General features: G+C 37.7%; 1 protein-coding gene across 3 annotated transcripts in view; it reads left to right on the top strand.

Annotated features, from left to right (window-relative positions):
* LOC126298678 (glutamate receptor ionotropic, kainate 2-like) overlaps positions 1-26,086 on the top strand; it is a 397,907-nt gene that overhangs the window by 181,936 nt on the left and 189,885 nt on the right. For all 3 annotated transcript variants that reach the window (XM_049990109.1, XM_049990111.1, XM_049990110.1), the window contains one exon: positions 13,488-13,631. In XM_049990109.1, the coding sequence (XP_049846066.1) occupies positions 13,488-13,631 (144 nt within the window). The remainder of the gene's footprint in view (positions 1-13,487; positions 13,632-26,086) is intronic.

Consider the following 26,086-nt stretch of genomic DNA (forward strand, 5'->3'; position numbering starts at 1 on the left):
CTTTTGGGGTACTTCTGTGAGAGGTTCTGGGTTTGAGGGGATGAGGAAGTGGCTCTGGTTATCTGCTTCTGTACCAGGTCGGGAGGGTAGTTGCGGGATGCGAAAGCTGTTTTCAGGTTGTTGGTGTAATGGTCCAGGGATTCAGGACTGGAGCAGATTCGTTTGCCATGAAGGCCTAGGCTGTAGGGAAGGAACCGTTTGATATGGAATGGGTGGCAGCTGTCATAATGGAGGTACTGTTGCTTGTTGGTGGGTTTAATGTGGACGGATGTGTGAAGCTGGCCATTGGACAGATGGAGGTCAACGCCAAGGAAAGTGGCATGGGATTTGGAGTAGGACCAGGTGAATCTGATGGGACCAAAGGAGTTGAGATTGGAGAGGAAATTCTGGAGTTGTTCTTCACTGTGAGTCCAGATCATGAAGATATCATCAATAAATCTGTACCAAACTTTGGATTGGCAGGCTTGGGTAACTAAGAAGGCTTCCTCTAAGCAACCCATAAATAGGTTGGCATACGAGGGGGCCATCCTGGTACCCATGGCTGTTCCCTTTAATTGTTGGTATGTCTGGCCTTCAAAAGTGAAGAAATTGTGGGTCAGGATGAAGCTGGCTAAGGTGACGAGGAAAGAGGTTTTGGGTAGGGTGGCAGGTGATCAGCATGAAAGGAAGTGCTCCATTGCAGCGAGGCCCTGGACATGCAGGATATTTGTGTATAGGGAAGTGGCATCAATGGTTACAAGGACAGACTGGGTACGGATTCCAGGCATTCCAGAAAGTGGTTGGTGTCTTCGATAAAGGATGGGAGACTGCATGTAATGGGTTGAAGGTGTTGATATACGTAGGCAGAGATATGTTCTGTGGGGGCTTGGTAACCAGCTACAATGGGGCGGCCAGGATGTTTGGGTTTGTGAATTTTAGGAAGTAGGTAGAAGGTAGGAGTGCGAGGTGTTAGTGGGGTCAGGAGTTTGATGGAGTCAGGTGAAAGGTTTTGTAGGGGGCCTAAGGTTCTGAGGATCCCTTGAAGCTCCGCCTGGACATCAGGAATGGGATTACCTTGGCAAACTTTGTATGTAGAGTTGTCTGAAAGCTGACGCAGTCCCTCAGCCACATACTCCCGACGATCAAGTACCACGGTCGTGGAACCCTTGTCAGCCGGAAGAATGATGATGGATCGGTCAGCTTTCAGATCACGGATAGCCTGGGCTTCGGCTGTGGTGATGTTGGGAGTAGGATTAAGGTTTTTCAAGAAAGATTGAGAGGCAAGGCTGGAAGTGAGAAATTCCTGGAAGGTTTGGAGAGGGTGATTTTGAGGAAAAGGAGGTGGGTCCTGCTGTGATGGAGGACAGAACTGTTCCAGGCAGGGTTCAATTTGGATAGTGTCTTGGGGAGTTGGATCATTAGGAGTGGGATCAGGATTATTTTTCTTCGTGGAAAAGTGATATTTCCAGCAGAGACTACGAGTGTAGGACAGTAAATCTTTGACAAGGGCAGTTTGGTTGAACCTGGGAGTGGGGCTGAAGGTGAGGCCTTTGGATAGGACAGAGGTTTTGGATTGGGAGAGAGGTTTGGAGGAAAGGTTAACTACTGAATTGGGGTGTTGGGGTTCCAGATTGTGTTGACTAGAATTTTGAGGTGTTGGGGGGAGTGGAGCTGGAAGTGGGAGATTGAGTAGGTGGGAGAGACTGGGTTTGTGTGCAATGAGAGGAGGTTGAGGTTTGTTGGAAAGGTTGTGGAGGGTGAGTGAGTTGCTTTTCCGGAGGTGGGAAACCAGGAGATTGGATAGTTTTTTGAGGTGGAGGGTGGCATGCTGTTCTAATTTGTGGTTGGCCTGTAGGAGGATGCTATGATCAGCCGGTGTGGATGTGGGAGAGGAAAGATTGAGGACTCTGATTTGAGATAGGAGTTGACGGGTGTGGTCATTGGCCGAGTCAATATATAGGTGAAGGATTAGGCGGTTGAGGGCTATGGATTGTGCTGTTTGGAACTGGTATAAGGACTGATGGAAAGAAGGATTGCAGCCAGAGATGGGAACTTTAAGTGTGAGGCCTTTGGGGGTAATGCCAAATGCCAGGCAAGCCTGAGTAAATAAAATATGGGAGCGTAATCTGGCTAGGGTGAAGGCATGTTTGCAGAGGGAATGTAAATAAAATTTAATGGGGTCGTTGTAGGGATGTTGTGAGGTTGACATGGTATTAGAAGGTGGAAAGGGTAATATGAGGTTAAAGTGAAAATAAATAGAAATTTATATAGGGAGAGATAAAGGTGTGAAAAAAGTCGAAAAAGTGTTGGTTTGAGATGAGCTATGTTGATCCTGTGCTGAACTTAGGTTGGTGAACAACAATGGGTGCAAAGGTTCTCCATGGTTTTCCTGACAATTTCTTCCTTCTCCTGTGGTGTTCCACTTTTGTGTGCAGGCTACTGAATAAGTTCACTTATCAGGTTAAGTGGTTTCCTCTCAAATAAAAGTTCATAGATGAAAACCCATTTTAGTTATATACCTCACAGCATGGTAATTTGAAGGGTGCTAGGCTGAGATTAATATGTCATTTGTTTCCTCCCACCTTTTCCAAGTTTTGAAAGGGTCTTATGTCACATTATAAAAAAGGATAACTTTGAGTATTCCTCCATTTGGGAAATAATATCTTATAACCTTTGAAATTACATTTTTATTTAATACTTACGTAACTGTCTATAATTTTATAAATTTAGAGAACAGATCTACTATTACAGAAATATAACAGAAACCTCCTTCAGTTTTTGGCAATGATCCATAGTGTCCACAGCTACCAGATACAATTGATTCTTTGAAATGATTTTCTGTGTGAATGCTCTGCATGTGTAATTACTGTCTTGAACCTTTTGGCATCTATCAAATGTTACAAATATTTTCCTTACTTTCCTGAAAATATTAAAGAATGATTGAGACTTAATCACCTAATACTTTCACCACAAGTATTGCAGAAATTGAAAGTGCTATTAATATGTGGTTTTCACAGAATGTACTGATAGTCAGGGAGTCATATTGTTAGCCAATCAACAGCTTGTAACAGTATTTAGAAAGTATTAGTCAGGGAGTCATATTGTTAGCCAATCAACAGCTTGTAACAGTACTTAGGAAGTGTACTGTTTGTGCAAACATGCCATTTTTAAATGAAACAATACCTATTGACAATAACAGACTAAAAGTAGGGCAACTTAGAATGTCAGTGGTGTTCATTGCAGGATTCTAGTGCAAGTCATTTATGATATATCATATTTTAAAAAGTTATCACAGTGACCCTTGTATAATACCTGTGGCAGCACACATTAAAGAACAACACAAGTGCATACACTACTTATGTGGATTCTGACCAGTAAGGAGACAACTGATTGACATGGATTTTGTTCAAAATGACCACCAGCAGAGGCAATATATGCTTGCATTCTGGTAGGGAATGGCTGCTGCACGTATCCTAGCAGTTCAGTGTAGATATCTGAGCAGGCTGTAGTAACATGTTGTTGCATATCATCAGGTGTATTTAATATGTCCATAGCCACCTCTTTTAGCTTTCCCCACAGCAAAAAGTCTACAGGCTATAAACCCGGGGAACGGACATGCCAAGGTACAGGTCCTCTGTGTCCAGTTCAACAATTTGGAAATAATTTGTGAAGACATGCTGTAGTACTTCATGTACTATTTGCTGGGCAGCCATCATGTTGATACCACAGGTCCCTTGTAGTCTGCGAAGGAACATCTTGCATCTGTGGAAGATGGGTTATTAGGAAAATATGTGATACTTGTACACTTCCAGTTGTCTGCCTATGAAAAACGGTCTTATGAGCTGATGGTGCACCATCCCACACCACACTTTTCCACTCTGTGGACACTGATGTTCCACCATATGAAGCCAACAGGGTATTGTCACAAACCAATAGTGCAAGTTTCGGCAGTTTACGCGGCCATGATTGGCAAATGTGTCTACATCACTAGACAAGATACCCTGTCTCAATGTCCATATACAGAACTGAAAACAATTCTCATAACCATTTCCATGAATCTTGTGATGGAAAGGGAAGTGATAGGAATGGAACCTATGTGGATGGAGAATGCATAGGACACTTGCCTCATATGTGTCACTTCCTTGTGTGATTACGTAGGAGCTAAAGTACAGATCAACTTAACAACAGCAGAAACATTAATTTCCCCCTCTTCTGCTGTCACTTGTTCCTTCTGTTGTGTTGTCTTGGTGTTACACTACCACATTCACCTAACTGGTTGAAGAGGTTGATAAATAATTGCTGAGATGGTTGGCATTTGTTGGGATATCTTGCCACATCCACAATACAGGAATGAACTGCATTCTTCCTACATTCTCCATAGACCATGAGCACATCAGCTTTTTCTACATTGGTAAATCATATCATCCACTCATAACTTACTGCTTGGACTGCTGCACACTACCTGACTAGCAAGATGCAATGCACTCAAGGAACGCATGACCACATTGTAGAGAAATATAACATCATCATACCTAGCAACTACATAGATTGAATGGCACAAACAAGCGGCAGTGTGGAAACTTTTCAAAATATGATATCTTGTAAATGACTCACACTAGAATATTTCTACAAATACCACTGCCATTCTAATTTACTCTACGTTTAGTTTTTTAATACCAATAGGCATTGTTCCATTTAAAAAGTTTTTGTTGGCAAAGAAAAGTGTAATTAAGATCTTTTTATTGGCTAATGATTACCATTCAATTCTAGGGAAACCACACATCAATAGCATTCTGAATTTCTGCAATATTTACTGTGCACGTTTTTAGGTGATTCACCCTGTATATTTTCTTGAAATTTTTAAATATATTCAGAGCTGCACAATTACCATAACTTTCATTTTCATAAACATTTATAAATTGTTCTGACCAAAATAAAATTTCTAGTTATCACTATCAGCACTAGTTCTCCTGGAAAGTATTGCCTTATAGACTTTTCAGTAATGTCATCTTCTCCATTTTTTTCATAAATGACTCATTACTAGTTTCCAATTTTGGTTCTGATTTTGGCTTCTCCTTATCTCATTGTGAATACTTGCTAGTTCTGACTCCTACTTGATGCTTTTAAGTCCATTACTTTAAATTCTTTTTCAAATTCTTCACTTCTATTTCCAAAGCCACCCTCAGCTGGTAGTGTTGACAGAGCATCAGAAATTACATTTTCTTTCCCATTTATTTATTTAATGATATAAGCAGTTGGAAGAAATGATGTTCACCTAGTTATTCAACTGTGATAAAATTTAAACTCTTGCAGGCAACTCATAGCTTTCTGATCTGAATAAAATATGACTTTGTGACTCAGTAAATAATTCTTAAACTTGTTGGACACTTTGGAGACGAGCAACGTAACTCTTAAGTCACACTGATTATACTCCAAAAAGCCAAATGACTTAGGACCTGTATGGGCCATTTCTTTGCCTTGTAACTATTCCAGTGTTTGTATTTCATTTTTATCTGTATAAAGGTACTCTATAATGCTTGTACTAACATGGAAAAACAAGAGATGGGAGAACTTGCCACTCTTATTGGTGGGAAAGGCAACATTGTGTGTTACCGTACTTGCTTTGTGATGTTCACATTCATTTTATTGCCATACACCATGCCACACACACTCACACATTGTGCAAATAGCCTCAATTGAAATTTCTTACACATTTTGTATATATTTTTATTTGGCCTTGCATTATGAGGAGATTTTTGTTGAAAAACAGTTTATCAGTGCTTGATGAACAAATTTCTAATTTTGAAAACAGTCATGAAAAGCTATTTGTTTTGTATCATTTATTCTGTAAATGTACATATTGTCTAGGGGTCAACAAAATGGAAAATGAATGCATCCAGTATAACTGTCAGAACAAAGTTAGGATTGATGGAGATGAGACCTGGCTGTATTTTTTATTATAATAAATAAAGACTCTTACAGACCACAGCATCCAGCTATCAGGCTACACCCCTTTTGAGAGGAGTTAAAGTTGTGCATGAAAGTGTATTTCCACATTTTAATTATGATGTTTATAAATTTGTGTATTTTATATAAAAAAGTTGAGGCTAACTAGCAAACATCTTGTTGAATTCATTACTGAATTGGCTGAGCAACTGGTGAACAAAGTAGACCTGTTTGTATCAACTTTGACTCAAAAGAGTTTACCTGTTAATGGACTCAGTGGAAGACATTTTCCTAAATTCATTATGGTTACAGAAATGTCAAAAAGGCATCACAGGAGATGTAATGTTTGTGCAGAATGAAGCAAGGAAAGATCCTGGAAAGGGTTCAAGAAAAGATACCAGATAACATTGTGAAGAATGTGATGTTGGACTTTCTTTTCCAAAAAGGCTTTAAAATGTTTTATACTAGACAAATTTAACAAAGTAATTTTCAGTAAAAAACCACATTTTCAGTTAGCTTTATTTTTAGTACCTACCTCTTCTAATCCTACTCCCTGTAGGAAATGAAAGATGGAAAAAATTGTTGTTGTTGTGGAAACAACACATATTGATTTCAATGTAAAAAGAAGGAATTGTCCCTTATGTTAGGCCATGTTTCTTTGTATTGAAAAACTGCTTAAAAGCACAGTATCAGCCAGCTGAATGAGATGCTAGCTGCTCAGCCCCCAATGTCTTGAGGGCCAATGGCTAACTAATATTTTCTTTTCTATACCAGCATACATTTTTCATGTTTTCTTAAGGTCCTACTGGCAAAAGCTGTTGATCTGCATTCAATTTACTTATCCATTGTTTTTCTTGAAATAAATGTGCTACCAAACTTTTGTCATTGCTATCCACCATAAGGCAAAACAGAACGGACAAGTCCAGCCTGTATAAAAATTCGCTCTCGCAAAGTTGTTTCTTAATTTTCTTAAAAAAGCCTATTGCAGCTGTCATGCCCAACCAAGACAGCAATTTTTAGCAGAGTATTTAGACATGAAACATTCAAATCCTGAGTGCTAACTAATTTATGATAGAAACCACAAAGTTCAAAGAAAATTTAACTTCTTTTTTGTTTTTGGAATTGGAAATTTTGCAGTGGTCTCAGTTTTATCTTTGCCTGACAAAATTCCATCTTCTAAATTGCTGTCTTCCAGAAATTTAAGTTGCTTCACAGCTAATTTACATTTTTCTACCTTTAGATATACTCCCTTCCTTAATTTTTTACACACTTCCTGTAATAGTTCAAAATGACCTTCAAAAGTTTTTCCAACAATTCGACATAAATGATTAATTTTGCAAGCAGTTTTTTTCCTGAAAACAGGGCACAATACATGTATAAAATGTGCAACAGAAACATAAAGTCTAAAGATACAACACAATATTTGTAACATCCACCCCTATTCAACAAATAATTATAATTTCTAGAACTACACTCAAGTGGAATTTGATGAAACCCAGATGTGAGATGAAGTATAGTCATTAACTTATTATGCTCAGATTTATGAATTAGCTCATCAATATTTTCTATATAATCAGTCTCTCTCTCTCTCTCTCTCTCTCTCTTTCTCCCCCCCCCCCCCCTCCCCCTTCCTCCAAAATTTTATTTAATTGTCTAGAATCAAGAACAAATCTTACTCCACAATATTAGTTAGTTTCATACTCTGTGGATCATTTTGCATGATAAATCCTAGTGGTGTGGAAAGGGTCATTTACATGCTATCACAAATTAATTTGTGAATGTGGCTACATGATGAACATTTCTAAGTTTTTTATTTTTTTTAAATATGCAGATGTGAGTTAGTAGTTCCTACCTGCCATAATTTACACATTACAATAATAGAAATTCTTCTATGGAATAGAAGGAGTTGTCAAGGAGAAACTTTTTCAGTTTATTTTTACATTTTACTTTGATTCTGACAGCCGTTTATATCACTGGGTAAGTGATCAAAAATTTTTGTTGCAACATTGTGCACCCCTTTCTGTGCTGAAGACAACCATAATGTGGAGTAATGATCATCATTTTTCCTTATAGTACTGTAATTATGTGCATCATTGTTGCTTATGAACTGTTGTGGATTATTTACAACAAACAAAGTGATGGAATATATGTACTGTCAAGAAGTAATCAGAATATCCAACTCCGTAAAGAGATGTCTTCAAGATGATAGTGGGTAGGCAGGCCATATTATTATTATTGCACAGTTTTGAACAATTAAGACTTTCTTTTTGAGAATGAGTTATCCCACAACATTATTTGATATGGCATTATTGAACAAAAATATGCAAAATATATCAACTTAGTGATTTGTCCCTCCCCAAGATTTACAATGATTCTAAGTGCAAGTATGGCTCAACTAAGCTGTTGTAGAAGTTCCAAAATGTCCTTTCAGTTTAAATTTTTATCAATATGGACACCTAAATATTTTGAAGTTTCCACTCTATTTATTACTTCCTCATATGTGTTACACTTATCATTGGTATAATAGCCCTAGATGAGCGTAACTAAATATGTTGTGTCTTTAATATTGAGAGTGAGACTATTTACAGAAAACCAGTCAATAATACTTTTAAGAACTTTGTTTACCATTTCTTCTGTTTCTGCATGTGTGCCTGGATTGATTACAATACTGCTGTCATCTGCAAAAAGAACATTCTGCTTGTTGTATATTAGAGACAAGAAAGAGACCAAAAAACAGAAGATTGTTGTACTCACTTAGTATTTATTACACCTTTCTTTCGACAGCCTTTGTTTCTGAAATTGGCACATCATATGCTTTGATAAAGAGTGGTTCATGTGGTTGTATCTATAACTTACATTAGTAATTTTTAACTTTTCTTAGTTTTTCAATAAAAATATCAGACTAGTTCCATAAAAATTCCTTCATTTGTATCTTTTGATCTGAACTGAACTTTTCAGCTTCCTATAATTTGGCCTGTAGTATAATATTATGTTGTTCACCAACTAGCTGCTCCTCATCATAATCACTGCCCTCAAAATATCCCCTTTCATTAGAATAAGCCATCCTCCTTCCCTCCCCCCCCCCCCCCCCCACCATTTGACAGTTTCTATTTGCACATTACTGAGTAATTCATTTATCCTTGAAGAAATTTTGCTTTTAGGGTTTTAATATTAATTCTCCATTAAAATTAAACCAATCAAATCTCATTTCACACTTCACAATCTAATCCAGGCCCAAAGTAGCAACTTCATTCAAATCTGATACTATTAAACAATCATGTAAAAATTTTATGTCCCAAAAAGTATGCGTTTCTTCACAGTTTTACTATATATTCTACTAGTTCTCCTCATTTTGACTCCCACTACAGGCATTTAAATAAAGTGTGCCCTTAGTTTTAATTTTATCTCAAAGCTAAAAAAAAAAAAAAATACAGCGTCTACTAAGCAGTTTCCTTTCCAGCTTTCACTTTGAACAAAAATTTAAAGACTGTAATTCAAATTGTAAACATATCAGCCATTTTGTGCACACAGGTGTCACAACAGTGTTGTGTAAAATCTACTGGGTGCACCTTACCCTCTATGGGAAAGCTCTTAATAAATGCATTTTCTCACAATTCATTACAGTTGTTAATGAATTTTTTGTCAGAATACCTGTAATTCTACAAGATTTTTTTATTTGTATCTGATACATTGTTTTTACATACATCTACATTACTTAAAACTGCTTTTTCTACATTTACTGCTTTGTAATTCATTGCAGAAATTAGTATCACAGTTTTCCATTTTGACCTTATCTTCTAAATATTGCTTAATTTCAAAAGTTTCTGTTTTCAAAATTTGATTTTATAGTTTCATAACATTACTGATGATTTCAAAATTATTGCTTTTTTCAGTTTTAATTCTATATTTTAAATGTAGGTTCCACTACATTCACCTGAACATTTAGCTGTTTTGCGTCATTTAAACAGTGAGTTTCATTTTATTGACATCATCCCTGACCATCCACAACCAGTGCACTGTTATTTAGCTGGTCAGTTTTTTATTGGTTTTCTAGTTACAAAGGCATGCCATTTGTTTCATTTTCCTGCTCATCAACCTTGACACTCTTTGGCTGCGTAGCTTATACTTTAATTAATTCTTTGAGTTAACAGTTTTAGTATTAGTTTCAGGTATTGGACTGCTAAACTCAGACTTTATAATTTATTCTTTGAGTGTTCAATTTTATTGTTAGTTTTCACTACCAAATAACCTAATTTACTCAAGTCATTACTCATTTCAATAATTGCATTACTTAACTCTCTTAGTAACTGTTCACACAATAATTTTCCCTCTGACACGTTCCACATCATTACGAAGTGTCGTATTCATGATCTATGGAACAAGTATTAATCTAATCTAATCTAATCTGTTCTTAAGCTTTTTTCATATCCTGTATCATCCCCTCCAAACATGGCTATAATCAGATCTTGATTTACTTTAAAATAAAAACATAGTCACATGCATTCTGGCAAATCTCACAGTAGTTCCTCTAGCGCATATTGCAGGGTGTCAGATATCTGGAACCTGTTAAACAGCACAGAATAACATACTGCCCAGTTAATGACCACTGTTCAGCTAACTGGGAACATCACAAGATGCTGAAGAAGATCTCAGCAGAGTGGTCAAAATTTTGACAATGTAGAAGTAGTCTGGTACACCCAAACAAACCAGAAGCTGTTACGTTTAGATATCACCATCTCCATCTCTCCTAGAGTGCATGCCACATAACTTGGCAGGTGCCCAGAGACTTTGCATAGCCAGGCATTAGTAGTGGTGGCGGAGCCATGGGTTGCAATGTAGACAAACTGTGTATTAGCTATGCTCCATTCAGCAGTCAGCAATGGACTGCCAACCATTAACATTATGTATGCATACAAGAAAGGTGAGAACTGCAATTATCTATGTCTTAGTGAGGGAGGCCACATCATTGAAGTGACTGCCTTTAAAATATGAGATAGACAGGTTTGCACTGCTTGACATTTCCATCCACTGATGCAAGAAAATACCATGCTGAATAATTGGTAAAAACCATGGAACCCCATGTGAACTGAGAAAATATATTTATCTTGTGATGTCTTGCAAAATAAAGTTTAAACAGAAGAAGAAAAGAAATGTGGTAAAAATGTATATTTACTGACACATCCTGGACCAGCAATGGCTTTTGACCATTCTCAAGCAATTTTTATAATACTCATATAAATATTTTACAACATATGTAATTCTACATCTACATCTACATCCATACATCCATACCCCGCAAGCCACCTGACAGTGTGTGGCAGAGGGTACCTTGAGTACCTCTATCGGTTCTCCCTTCTATTCCAGTCTCGTATTGTTCATGGAAACAAGGATTGTCGGTATGCTTCTGTGTGAGCTCTACTCTCTCTGATTTTGTCCTCATGGTCTCTTTGTGAGGTATACATAGGAGAGAGAAATATACTGCTTGACTCTTCGGTGAAGGCATGTTCTCTAAACTTTAACAAAAGCCCGTACCAAGCTACTGAGCATCTCTCCTGCAGAGTCTTCCATTGGAGTTTATCTATCATATCTGTAATGCTTTCGCGAGTACTAAATGATCCTCTAATGAAGCGCGCTGCTCTTCGTTGGATCTTCTCTATCTCTTCTATCAACCCTATCTGGTACGGATCCCACACTGTTGAGCAGTATTCAAGCATTGGGCAAACAAGCGTACTGTAACCTACTTCCTTTGTTTTTGGATCGCATTTCCTTAGGATTCTTCCAATGAATCTTAGTCTGGCATCTGCTTTACTGACGATCAACTTTATATGATCATTCCATTTTAAATCACTCCTAATGCGTACTCCAAGATAGTTTACGGAATTAACTGCTTCCAGTTGTGGACCTGCTATATTGTAGCTAAATGATAAGGGATCTATCTTTCAATGTATTTGCAGCACATTACACTTGTCTTCATTGAGATTCAATTGCCATTCTCTGCACCATGCGTCAATTCGCTGTAGATCCTCCTGCATTTCAGTACAATTTTCCATTGTTAGAACCTCTCAATACACCACAGCATCATCTGCAAAAAGCCTCAGTGAACTTCCAATGTCATCCACAAGGTCATTTATGTGTATTGTGAATAGCAACGGTCCTATGACACTCCCCTACGGCACACCTGAAATCACTCTTACTTCGGAAGACTTCTCTCCATTGAGAATCTCTCCATTGAGAATGACATGCTGCATTATGTTATCTGGGAACTCCTCAATCAAATCACACAATTGGTCTGATAGTCCATATGCTCTTACTTTGTTCATTAAATGACTGTGGGGAACTGTAACAAATGCCTTGCGGAAGTCAAGAAACACAGCATCTACCTGTGAACCCATGTCTATGGCCCTCTGAGTCTCGTGGACGAATAGCGCGAGCTGGGTTTCACACGAAACCCACGCTGATTCCTACAGAGTAGATTTATAGTCGCCTGAAAAGTCATTATACTCGAACATAATACGTGTTCCAAAATTCTACAACTAATGGATGTTAGAGATATAGGTCTATAGTTCTGCGCATCTGTTCGACATCCCTTCTCAAAAACAGGGATAACCTGTGCTCTTTTCCAATCTTCTGGAACGCTATGCTCTTCTAGAGACCTATGGTACACCACTGCAAGAAGGGGGGCAAGTTCTTTTGAGTACTCTGTGTAAAATCGAACTGGTATCCCATCAGGTCCAGCGGCCTTTCCTCTTTTGAGCGATTTTAATAGTTTCTCTATCCGTCTCTCATCTATTTTGATATCTACCATTTTGTCATCTGTGTGACAATCTAGAGAAGGAACTACAGTGCAATCTTCCTCTGTGAAACAGCTTTGGAAGAAGACATTTAGTATTTCGTCCTTTAGTCTGTCATCCTCTGTTTCAGTACCATTTTGGTCACAGAGTGTATGGCCATTTTGTTTTGATCCACCTACCGCTTTGACATAAGAGCAAAATTTCTTAGGATTTTCTGTCAAGTCAGTACATAGAACATTACTTTCGAATTCATTGAACGCCTCTCACATAGCCCTCCTCACACTACATTTCACTATGTGTAATTTTTTTTTGTCTGCAAGGCTTTGGCTATGTTTGTGTTTGCTGTGAAGTTCCCTTTGCTTCCACAGCAGTTTTCTAACTTTGTTGTTGTACCACTGTGGCTCTTTTCCATCTCTTATGATCTTGCTTGGCACATACTCATCTAACGCATATTGTATGATGGTTTTGAACTTTGTCCACTGATCCTCAGCACTATCTGTACTTGAGGCAAAACTTTTGTGTTGAGCCGTCAGGTACTCTGTAATCTGCTTTTTGTCACTTTTGCTAAACAGAAAAATCTTCCTACGTTTTTTAATATTTCTATTTACAGCTGAAATCATCGATGCAGTAAACGCTTTATGATAATTAATGGGAAGGATTACATCTGATACTATTAAAGAGATTTGAAGTGCACTTTTTGTACATATCTTTTGGAATGACTTAACCAGGAAACACAAATTTATTACTGTCATTGTAATTTCTGTTTTTCAGGTTGAGTCTGCTCTCATGTATGATGCTGTGCATCTGTTTGATGCTACAGTAAGAGATATGAGAGACCTCCATATTGAGGATTCACCTTCTGGTTGTGATAATGTATGGGGACATGGTCATTCATTTATCAACCTGATGAGAGATGTAAGATGCTATTTTACTCTTTCAGACAGTATTGCATGTATTGCAGACTGACTTCACAATATAGTGTTTGATTTTTGTCTTCCTACAAGTACACTAAGAGACAGTAACATTTTTTTTAATTTGGAAAGAGTGTGACACAGTGTTCAGATTTACATGATAAAGAAGAAATACTTACTAGAGTTGACTGAAATTCATGACTGAGTTGACACAAATTTAATAATAAGTGTTGAAACATGAGTTTTTAGAAGAAATTCCTCAAATATATGGAACAGTTTCTGGACTGAAATTTTCACTGTGCAGTGGAATGTACACCGATATGAAACTTCCTGGCAGATTAAAACTTTGTGCCAGACTGAGACTCAAACTCAGGACCTTTGCCTTTCACAGGCAAATGCTCTACTAACTGAGCTACCCAAGCAGGACTCACAACCCATCCTCAGAGCCTTTTTTCTGCCTGTACCTTGTCTCCTATCTTACAAACTTCACAGAAGTTCTCCTGTGAAATCTGCAAGACTAGCTCTCCTGGAAAAAAGGAAATTGCAGAGACGTGGCTTAGCCACAGCCTGGTGGGTGTTTCCATAATGAAATTTTCACTCAGCAGTGGAGTGTGTGCTGATATGAAACTTCCTGCCAGAGTGAAAATTTCATTCTGGAAACATCTCCTTAGCTGTGGCTAAGCCATGTCTCTGCAGTATCCTTTTTCCAGGGTTGTTAGCCTTGTAAGTTTCACAGAACTTCGGTGAAGTTTGGATGTTGGAGATGAGGTACTGGCAGAAGCAAGGCTCTGAGGATGGGTTACGAGTCATGCTTGGGTAGCTTATTCAGTAGAGCACTTGCTCGCAAAAGGCAAGGGTCCCGCGTTCAAGTCTCAGTCTGGTACATAGTTTTAATCTGTCAGGAAGTTTCTTATTGGGTAGTTATTTAGTTACAAGTGCATATGTATTATTCAAGTAAATGTAGTAATGCAGAATATATCTCATGTAAACTGTCAAGCACATCAGTGGTACTGCTACATCTAACATTTCTTCATGTACTCAATAATCGGGAGAGATATTTGTGATCTGTGCCAGGAGTCCATCTAGCTTGACCTGGCCAATCACAGCTGTGGAAAGAAATAAGTGATCATGGCTTATTTTGACTATTGGAGGCCATTTTCGAATCTCAGTTGATTGGGTAGATAGTAACACATAAAATTTGTCACTGCCAATGCCCATGTTGATGTTCTGGCTACCCAGTAGTTTGATTTCAACTCAATGCAACTGCTTTTTCTTATTATTTTTAAACAATGTCTACATCATTTATTAAAATTCTGTTTTTTCACCATAATGTTCTCAGAAGGATCTATAGAGTTCAAGAGACAGAGGTTAACACAATTTGTTTGAACAGAAAATATGAAACGTTTTTAGCTGTTACATTAACCACAAATCTCTGCAACATTGCTGAATAAGTAGAAATATTTGTGAGTGCTCCATAGAAACAGGTAAAAATGTGTGTGCTTCTTTTAGTATAATATAGTGCAACTCTGGATGTGATCATTCTCACCCACAGACTATTTATTTATTTTTCAGTCATTTGATGTATTTGAATTGATACTTGTTGCATCAATATATATAGGCCTCAACATTAAGGATTATACAATGAAAATTACACAATGGATTCTACAATTTATTGCATTTAGAGCAGATTACAGCATAATGATTCCTTTATGATAAAATTCACATACATATGTATTATTTGTAAAAATGAAATGACAGTTAATCCTTTCTTTTTCAAGCATCATACATTTAAATTCTCCTTCCAACAATCATAAAATTAATTTAAGGAATAAAGTGGATTTTTCTGCAATATTTCTCTGGTTATGTGATTAAAGATGTTAATGTTCATTTGGCTGATATTGTTTGGAAGGCAATTGAATATGCACCCCAGTGTATATTACACTTTTCTCAAAACAATTTCTCATGTCCTGCATTACTCTCACTTCCTATCAGTTTCTTGTTTAGTATTGATGAATCTCCTCATTTTTCTTAAAATTTTGTTTTAGTGTTAAAATATTTAGCAGTTTGAATTTTTATCTGCAGTTTGTTTGGCATTTCTCATTGATCATTATGTGAATATCCCTTTGCTTTATAATGAGTAACTTCTTCATATTTACTGAGATTCTGCATACTTCTATTCAATATGATGTTAAACATTTAAAGTTGTAAAGTAAAACTTTTTGAGGCCTTCAATACTAACAATCTGGGCTTACTTCTGTAATGCACAGTAACCTGAATTTAATTTACTACTTAAGCTGACACAAGATACTTTATCAAGTTTTTTTCTCATTGATTTTTAACACAACCTCATTATTTATTGTTTGACTATTTTTAAAGCTCATGATGTGTGTTTTTTGTAATTTAGTATTAGTTCCTTATTTCTAAACCAGGTATCTAGTCAATGAAATACACTTTCAGCTCCATGTGTAACTTCTTCTAGAGCAGTCCTCTTGGTTGAAAATATTGGTTCATCTGCAAATAGTGCAGATTTATTTTGGATTTCATCAGGAAGTCAAAATATATCAAGAATAGTAATGCACATCTACTTGACAGAGATTTAGTAGCAAAGATGAGGTTCAAGGAGCTAAGTGTTGTTGCAAGTGAATTCAGAGAACCCGTATTAATGTATCTTACTAAACCAACAGTGATAGTTTTAGAATGAAGAAAATTATTTTATTGAATATAAGAAAATAGACCTCAACTAGAAATATAATCAGAATTAAAACAGAAAATATAAGAAAAATAGTCAATAAAAACAGGTTTGTACCTAGTGGAGTAAATTAATATACAACACCTAAACATATGAAGACCCTAACTATGCTATAAATAACTCTGGTATATACAGACATAGGTTATTGGTAGTAAGAGCACACCAACCAGTGACACTAACTGTTATGTCACACTGCATTCTTGCACAGCTCACAGCATTGCTCCCTCGCCTGGAGAAACAGTGACCCACTGTTTCAGAAGTTCTCACTGGAGATGACTACATCACTCTGGCTATAGATCTTGTCAATGGACCTCTGTATGGCAGTGTTGGCAGGTCCTCACTTTCTGGTCATGTTGTCACATCCTATTCACTATGACAAGCATTGAAGGTAGCCCCTCTCATTGAATCTCTGCAATTGTTGAGTTGGCATTCATTTTCCTTGAATGAGACATTGCCATCATTGATATACATCTTAGAGCTGTAGTAGGATGCCACAGGCAGGACATGGACAATGCCTCTGCACTTTTGTCTTCTTGATGAAATATCATAATCCTCTACATCATATGCTGCATCTGACAAGCAGTGAAGGATACAATACAGCCAAAGCGGTGCTTCAGTAACTTTTTCCATTAGTATCACTTTCAACTCTGGCATAAAAATTTATACAAAATCTCACAGGCTGAATTTCAATGACTGGGGCTTGGCATTATACCACTCTCAGTCTTTCTCATTTGCATCCAGGGTCTATATGCAAGCCAGCTATCTTGCTTCTTTGGTGACAAATTGTTTCATGTTTTCATCCCAAGTGTCATCCAGATGTAATAGGAACAGTGTATCCATTGTTATTTCAGCCTTATCACCATGGAGCAGAAAGAATAGTGTGAAGACTGTGGTGTCTTGTTTCACTGTGGTGTTTGGGAAGGTCGCAAAGGGCCATGTATTCATTAACATAAATATACATCGAGATTGTATCTGCCAATGTCCTATTAAAGAGTTCTGTGGGATCATTCACTTGTGGGTGATAAGCAATTGTCATCCTCTGGGTGATATTACAAACTGGAATTACCTCTGATAGCCTGGCTTGCCTCATTGAATACACCTGTTCTCGTCACATCATTGAAGTTAAGTAATGTTGGGCATGGCCAGTACTTGAATGAATAAGCAAATGGGTATGCCAAGTGCTGTTAGTTGCTTTCCCTTTGCCCTTGTGATGAAGCAAGCTGGGATAATTTTACTTTCTCTCTTGTTTTGCCATCTGCCTCCTTTAAATACATTTTTTCACTTTTAACTAATTACCATTAACATATGTGAATAAATCTGCATGTTCATAAAAGAGACAGGCTGGCCCTCAGTTTTAAAGAATATAACACCAGATCTAATTTTGTGCTTAGTTTTATGTATCTAATGGATTTTCTAATTTATTTTGACTATTACTAGTTAGTATCTTTCATTATAGGGCAAAATCAGTATTTGTTTCATAACTTAGTTCTGTTGTAGACCTATAAACAAATATGAATTCTGTATTAAGTACAAACATTTGGAGGAACAACTAATAGTATTCTTAAACAGTTTATTTGGCTCTATTCAAAAACATGTTAGTAAAGGCAGCCTTAATTAATTCCAAAGTAATTAACAGTTTTGTCCGACGTATTGTTTGCGTACTTATATTTGTTAATTTCATGATTTAAACAAATAATTCATCTCAACTCTTGTAGTAGAAGAAACTGTTAAAAAGAACCAATTTTTGATGTATTTAGTTAATTAATGAGATAAGTTTTAATTGTAATTTCTATAAATTTAACTTCAAACAATGTGTAGTTTCAGTACCTATTATTGTGAGGATATATAAGGACCCAGTTTTTGGTCATGAGACAGTCAGTTAGTCCAAAGCCGCGTTTCAGATGATGAGCCTGTGTTGGTTAGAACAACAATGCTTCAAATTAACTGTGAAATAAGTGTTACACAATTAGGCCATGTGTTAAAACAATGACAGTGTCAGCTGCATGCATACCTGTCTATTCTTCAATAATTGTGAAATTTGTGGTTAGGTTTTTACTGCTCATAGATGTTCAATAGTAAACTATTGTAGCAGTATGTTGAGGTTTGCCTGGACACTATAAATGTGGCTTATTGAAAGTTAAGCAGAAGTGCACTGGCCATATAACTGTGTATTATTAGGGGGTTGTGAACAGTGAAATTAAAGTAGTGTGAAATGCAACTGTGCACCTGTCGGCTATATTATTTACAGTAGTCAGTATCAGAACCCATGACCAATTTTTTGGCCAGTGTTGCAATACTTCATTAATTTTGGTGTTTACACATGAAGTCAATATGAGGTCGTATTTGTGTGGTATACCAATAACAGTTACTCTTTGGTTCTCTATCAAACTCAGGGCATTTTTAAACTGAGAATAGCGTTTGCTAACTCGTTACAACACACGTAATCTGAATTGGCGCTCCGGGTTTCACATGACTGTATGCTTTCAGATCATTATGATTACAGAGTATTTCCACAAGTCTGTGACCATGATTATCTGTGTAAATGCTAAGTTCAGTGAACTTTCCTAAAGTATGCACTTTCTTGGCTTGGGCGATGTAAGACTTTTAAGTTTAACATAGTCTATCGGGGCACTTGGTTTGTTTATCAATGAACTGACTTTATGAGTGATAATCAGTGGAGCTGACTGTTTTGAATCAGGTACACATTATACATGATTTTGCTTCCTTGCATTGATGGCCCACTTAATTGCAAACCACTCTTCCTCAGTTATGGAGTATTTCTTCTATGACTTGGAGAGAACTCTGGAAACATAAGCTATAACCTTTGCAGCACCTACCTGAATTTGTACTAGAACTGCACATATTCCATAACCACTAGCATCAGTGGGAAGTTCTATCTCAGCATCTCATCATACAATGGTAGGACTGAAGAAGAGGTTAGCATCTCTGTAAGGACAAGGAAAGGTCTTTCTTGCAACTCATTCAAGGAAAACTTGACTTCAACCTGCAGTAGTTCTTGCAAGAGATATACCTTGGAACAGGATACCATTACAATACAAAATTTTGAAAAACACAGCCCTCAGTCGCAAACACAATTAATTTGTGACCTAGGTTTCGGTGTCACAAAGTGTCCCTTGTGACACCAAAACCTAGGTCACAAATTAATTGTGTTCACGACTGAGGCTGTGTTTTTCAAAATTTTGTATTATACAACAGTTGCTGATTGACAACCATGTTAAAAACCTTATACCTTTACAAATTTGTAACAGTATGAGCACATTCAAAGCAAAACTTTTGTGTCATGAATGTGCAGAGGAGTCGAAAGTCTGTGACAGCTGATATTTTCTTTGGATCAGGATGGACTCCATTTCCATTTACTGGGTACCCTAAGACTTTTATCTCTTGGATGCACAAGAACCATTTTTTTGCAATTGGACAAAAGTCTGCAGTCAAAAAACACATCATTACAATTGGCAGGCGGCTTAGATGTTCTTCAAATATCTTTGGGAAAATTACAATCTCATCCATATAGCAAAGACATGTCATCCATTTAAGCATGTCATTCATCATATGCTCGGTGGTAACTAGAGCATAACGTAGTCCAAACAGCTTATCTTTGAACTCGTAGAAGTCATCAGAATACATAAAGGCAGTCATTTCCAAGCCAGCTTCAACATCCTTGATTCACCAGTAGTCTACGTGCACCTGTATAGTTGTGAAATACTTTGTTGCTCTCTAGCAGTCTAGGACCCATCAATGCATAACAGTGGGTAGATATATTTTTGTGTTTTTTGTGTAAGTGATTGTAAGTCAATGCAAGGATTGCATGTGCAACCCTTTTTCTTCACAAGGGCTAAAGGAGCAGGCCAAGGACTCTCTGAAGGTTCAGTGACATCATCTTGTAGCATCTACTCCATTTCATCTCTGATTATCCATCATTCAGTCAGAAAAACCAAATAAAAATGCTGGCTAATTGGTGATGATCCCCAGTGTTGGTACAATGTTTTACCATGGACTTGTTGGTCTGTCTTTTCACCCCTCTGGATTTGAAAGCACCCAGGAATTGGTGCAGAACAACTCACACTTGCTGACATTGTTCCTCTGTCAGGATGGATCCCATTCACAGTTCGATAGTAGCTTCACTTTCAGCACTGTCAGTAATAGAATCAGAGCAGTTTTTCTGTCAGTAATTGAATCAGAGCAGGAGTCTTTGTCAATAGAATTAAATTACCCTTTGTGGATGGGTTGAGCCACCCCTGAACACGTAACTTTAGGAATGGGTTGGGACTGTTCATGACAGTTAGTGATCCAAAGCTTTCCTTGACTACCTGCAATGCTTTTGTTCATCACTGGCATATAGATTTCTTTTATGAGTGTAATTAAATTTTGGAATAAGAAACAACTTCACAGCTTAACTGAGCATCTACGATGATGACTGGAACTGATCTTGTTGATGCTGGTAAGATAACAATGTGTTAAATGGCAAACAACTATGCAGTGAAATCTTTCTTATGTGCCCTTGTTGAAATTTTAGGTTGGTGCATAAATTTGTAGCATATTCATTTTGCATATTTATATTCCAGTTGTTATGAGTTTATTTATTGACTGTCATTTCTATTTGTAGTTCACTGTTACTATTTGAGTTTACATATTGTCATTTTGTGATTTGGAGATAGTGAGTGGAGCTGTGGATGCTAGAAAATGGAGTGCCAAGTGAAGAAGTCAGAATATTTCCAACACATTCTTCTACTTGAGTTCAATAGAGGGGTGACAGCAGCAGAAGCAGCTAGAAACATTTGTGACATGTGTGGGGATAATGACATTGAACACAGCACAGCAAGAACGTGGTTTTCTCATTTTAAGGAGGATTGTTTTGACATTAGTGACCCTTTATATTCAGGAAGATCTTCGGGGTTTGAAGGAAATCATTGAAACAGTTTAATCCACAATGATCCATGTCATTGTACTCAAGAACTGGCAATTTTGATGGTGTGTGATTATTCCACCTCATGTAATATTTACATGCAATGGGAAAGGTTCAAAAATCATGTGCATGCATACCACATGCTGTAAGTGAAAATCACAAAAATCAGGCATCTCTGCTCATCATCAATTGGCTCATGAACAACACTGACCATTCCTATCCTGTATCATTACCAGTACAAGAAATGGCAACTTTATGTCAACATAAAGGAAAGAAAGGAATTATTGAGCCCAAACAAAGCAGCAACTTCCCATACAAAGACATGTGAACATTCACAAAAGATAGTGTTATGCATCTGATGGAACAGTGACACTGTGGTGTACTAAGAATTGTTTCCCCAAGGTCTAACCATCACTACTGATATTTACTTTCAACAACTGAGATGTCTTGTATATCCAATCAAAGATCAATGAGCAGGAAGGCTGTGTGAAGTGATGCTACTCCACAATAATGCCCACAGGCAATCTGTTAAACTGACAGAAAATGCTATATAGGAGTTGGGTTGGAAAGTCATTCTGTTGCTACTATATTCACCTTATCTGGCATCCTCAGATTTTCACCTTTACTGCTCTGTATCAAACAACCTTCAAGGAACTTCCTTTTCAAATGAAAATGCACTCTAAACATGGCTTGATAAATTCTTCACTTCAAAACCATGTGATTTCTACAGTCATGGAGTCAAAAAGTTACCCCATCATTGGCAGACTGTTGCAAATAGTTAAGAAGAATATATTATTTCTGAATAAAGCATTTGTTATATGTATCTGTTTTATTTATTAACCTTATGGAAAACTTATGCACTAACCCAACGGCTTTGTCAATCTGGAGCTCTGATCTTCCAGTATATGACTGTCTGTTATACCTGTAAGAAGTCCCGAAGCCCCATATGAGAATAACATCATGATAACATTCTGAAAAAATGACAAATTCAATGGACTGTTTTCTTTATTAACATTCCTGAAAATATGTTCCTGTTGGTTGAAAATATTTCACATTTGCCATTTGCAGCACAATAACTTCCATATCATGGAACATAGTCTCCCTTAACCAGCCATGATAATCATTTGAAGATACAGAAAAGAGGCTCCTTCAATGAGATTTGCTGACATCATGGTGACTGTCACCTTTGGACAATTTTCATATGTTTTTGCCTCACCTCCACAGTGGTTTCCATGCTTAGCTTCCCTGAATTTACCAGCTAGCTGAGTAGCTGGTACTTCTGTATGGTGATGGGGAAAGGTATGGCATGTTTAGGAGTGACCTCATTCAGGGTATGTCAATGGGCTTCATTGCACAGGTCAATTATAATTATCTGCAGTTGACTGGTGTGTGTAGAATTGTTGTGATGGTTGACTTTGGCAGTGTCATAGCCATTTAAAACTTGTCTTGTTTCTCTGCAGTACTGTACAATGTGACCAGGGAATCCAATACACAGCATGTTATCCATTCTCTTCTAACAACTTTTGTTCTCTGAAGTGTTATACTGACATAGGAGTTTTTTATATGTGCATTGCTGAGTTATTTGATGGCTGTGGCATAGGTCTGTGCTGGTTGAGTCCATTCTTCCTGGTGCATTTGACTGGTGCCAGAGATTGGTGCTAAAGATCAATATACTTCTTCCTCAACATCGTCTATTACCTCCTGGTTTATGAAGCTGATATTCATTGCTGTTCTCTCTTGCTTACATGGTGCAATAGGACTGGCTGCCATAAAATGCCCCTCTCTTCTCTGACAACCTGGCATATGAGGGAATCAAGGTCATGGTGGTCTTTCAAAACAGTCACAGGGACCACATTTGAAAGTTGGTCATATCTCTTTTGTCTAACCTTCTCTCTCTCTCTCTCTCTCTCTCTCTCTCTCTCTCCCTCCTTCCTTCCCTCCCTCTCCTCCCTCTCCCTCTCTCTCTCCTTTTCCCCCCTCAATATGCTGGCACCACTTGATGAATTTCTCTGCTGTTGTGACATCCTTAACAAAAAAGAGCTTCATTCAATTCAGATTCACAATGTGGCATAGTGTCAAAATATTCTGTATTTTGGGCAATATTTTCCCCCCAAGATGTACCATTTTCTTCAACTGTTCTATTAAGTGAGCTTGCTTCTAATTGTCACCAAACATTTTCTTCAGTTGTCTGAGTTACCAAGATTCTCTTTGTTGTTCTTGAATCACTGCTAGTCTGTGTCTTCGAAGTAAAAGTACATATCTGTTGAATACATCATGTCATCCCACCTATTCCCTGTGGTGACTCATTCGAATTCTTTCAGCTATTTCATCAGGTCCTGACCAGAAACTCCAGCTAACACTGGTGGATGCCTGATTTGCAGCTGACCTACAGCTGTTCTGGAATCCAGTGGTCTCCTGAATGTGCAGACCATGGGAATGATGCACTGCTTGTATTCCATTTCCTGTTCATATAGGCAGCAGATTTTATGTTGCCTAGTTGGAGCTATGATGATGTAGATGGTTTGGATTACACAGCACCTCCATCAAACAAAGTCACATCATAAACAGAATTAAGTCTGAATCTGAAAGCAGGGTAGTAAGAAAAGAACAACACTAAACACTGAAAGAACATTTATTATGAACACCAACAGAACTGAACTCCTGATCAGAGAGTGCTGATATTTATACAGACATAAAATATTCCAGAATATACAAACATTACAAACAAAAGAAATTTTGAGAACCTTCTGGAAATGATAAATACTAAATAATAAATAAGTGCTGATAGTTTGATTGAACTGGAAACATGCAGCATGCCAGCCAGTGACAGTAATTGCAATACCACACTGCATGCAGCACAACTCACAGCAGTTTCAGTTTGAAGAAAGTGAAGTGGATGTGATCTATTAGTAAATGCTCCTAGGATCTTTTGTCATTAAATCTCAAAAGTATTTTGTCATTCTCCTCGAAACAGACATGAATGTTTGCCACATAGCTCAGGTCCTTGGTATGGTGGCAGTAAAAATGAATGGTTTGTGAAATAACATATTATAAAGGGCACTAGATACCAAGATAACAACAGTTTTACTTAAAACATCTGTATTTTGACCACATGCATTGTGAATTAAATGTGCTCTCTGACAACTAAAGGAATTCGAAAAAGAAATTGAAATAATTTCTGCTTGACAGCTCCATTAATCTACTCCACAGATAAATACCTAAATGGATAATATATGTATGTGGCTGGGCTACATTTATTGACTTTTATTGTTTGTTAGTAGTAAAGGAAAATCCAATTAGTTAAACGGTCAGCATTGAGAATATGTACAATATTCATAAATCTAATGACATTATTTAAATTCAACTCTATTGACTATATACAGGAAGGTAATACTGTTATCATCTTGAATGCTAAGAGGAGTCATTTATCTGCATTGTTAGATGAAATAAAACACAGTGGTGAGAAGGAGTGAATCTCATTGTTTCAGTGGCAGGAGGTAAATGTGAGTCAGGAACAGAGGTGCATTTTGGAGACTATTCCTTGTGCTAATTCTTCTATGGCTAAAACATATGTTAAGGCACTCATCCTGCCTTCTGCTGATATCAGAAGTAGTCACATTGGGCATCAAATTGCTCACACCCAAGATATGCCACATTAATACTGTGTAACACTACCTCTACCCTTGAAAATGGCCACAATTTGCCAAAGGAATTTGCCCACAAGTATAAGGAAGAGTGGCCACAAGTGTATTCAGGTATGCCACATACAGCTGAAGCCACTCTTGATTAGAGCCCATAGACCTACCAAGGACCGAGCGGAGACATCTCAGTGTGAAGTCAGGATAGCTGTTGGAAACCTATGAAGCTTCAGCAACACCACTTAAACATTATTAGAGTTCAGTTATTTATTAAAAATGTTTAAAACTCACCATTCATCTGCAGCAGCCGCAGATGTTGCTAATTCAGCTGCGAGTTGGATTCTAGCTGATGTCCATCGAGTCAGCTCAGTGATTGCACACCCAGGAGGTGATGTCAGTGATCCTGGTGGTGCAGCAGCTGCTGTCGAGTGGGTCACCAGCTGCTCAGCATGAAGTGGTTCTCACACTGGCTGTAGTGTGTACTCAGTCCCACTCTGAATTCTACTGTGATCCTTGATGACCCATCCGCAATGTATCTGGTGTCAGCAGTTGTGTTGTCAGTTGACCTCCTCCCTATCCCTGGTAGGTTTCAGACCCAAACACACCTGAGTGCTGAACAGGAATGTGGAACCAAAGGGGCCCGGCTACTAGCTTCCATGTTGAAGTCTGGCATTGGCACCATATTGTGACATGCAGTTGTCCAGTTGTCAGAAGACAGTCAGTTTCACCATCAGCAGGTTGTAGGCAGTGAACAGCACGGAGTTCATCCAGTGAAGGCCATCCTCTTGTCTACATATTCATCTAGTTCACAGAATACGCTGGAGTCTCCAGGACATAGAGTCCCTACAGTATCATAATCATGAAATCAAATGCTATTACTGGGAATACCATTGATCCCAATGATCAGCTCAAGGTCTGGAGAGCAGGAGTGTTTAAAGGGAGCTAATGTGATGCTATAACACAAAGCCTGGGTCCTATTAACTGAATGTGTCATCGTCATTCTGCTACATTCATTTAATAGGCTGTTAACTGCTGTGTCAGTCCCTTGACATTTGCTCTTATGAAATAGATATACACACATGTTCGATAAGGTTTATGTCTGGAGATCATGACAGCCACTCTAGTCGAGTGATGTCATTATCCTCAAA

Source organism: Schistocerca gregaria, chromosome X, assembly GCF_023897955.1.
Source record: "Schistocerca gregaria isolate iqSchGreg1 chromosome X, iqSchGreg1.2, whole genome shotgun sequence".
Taxonomy (NCBI): domain Eukaryota; kingdom Metazoa; phylum Arthropoda; class Insecta; order Orthoptera; family Acrididae; genus Schistocerca; species Schistocerca gregaria.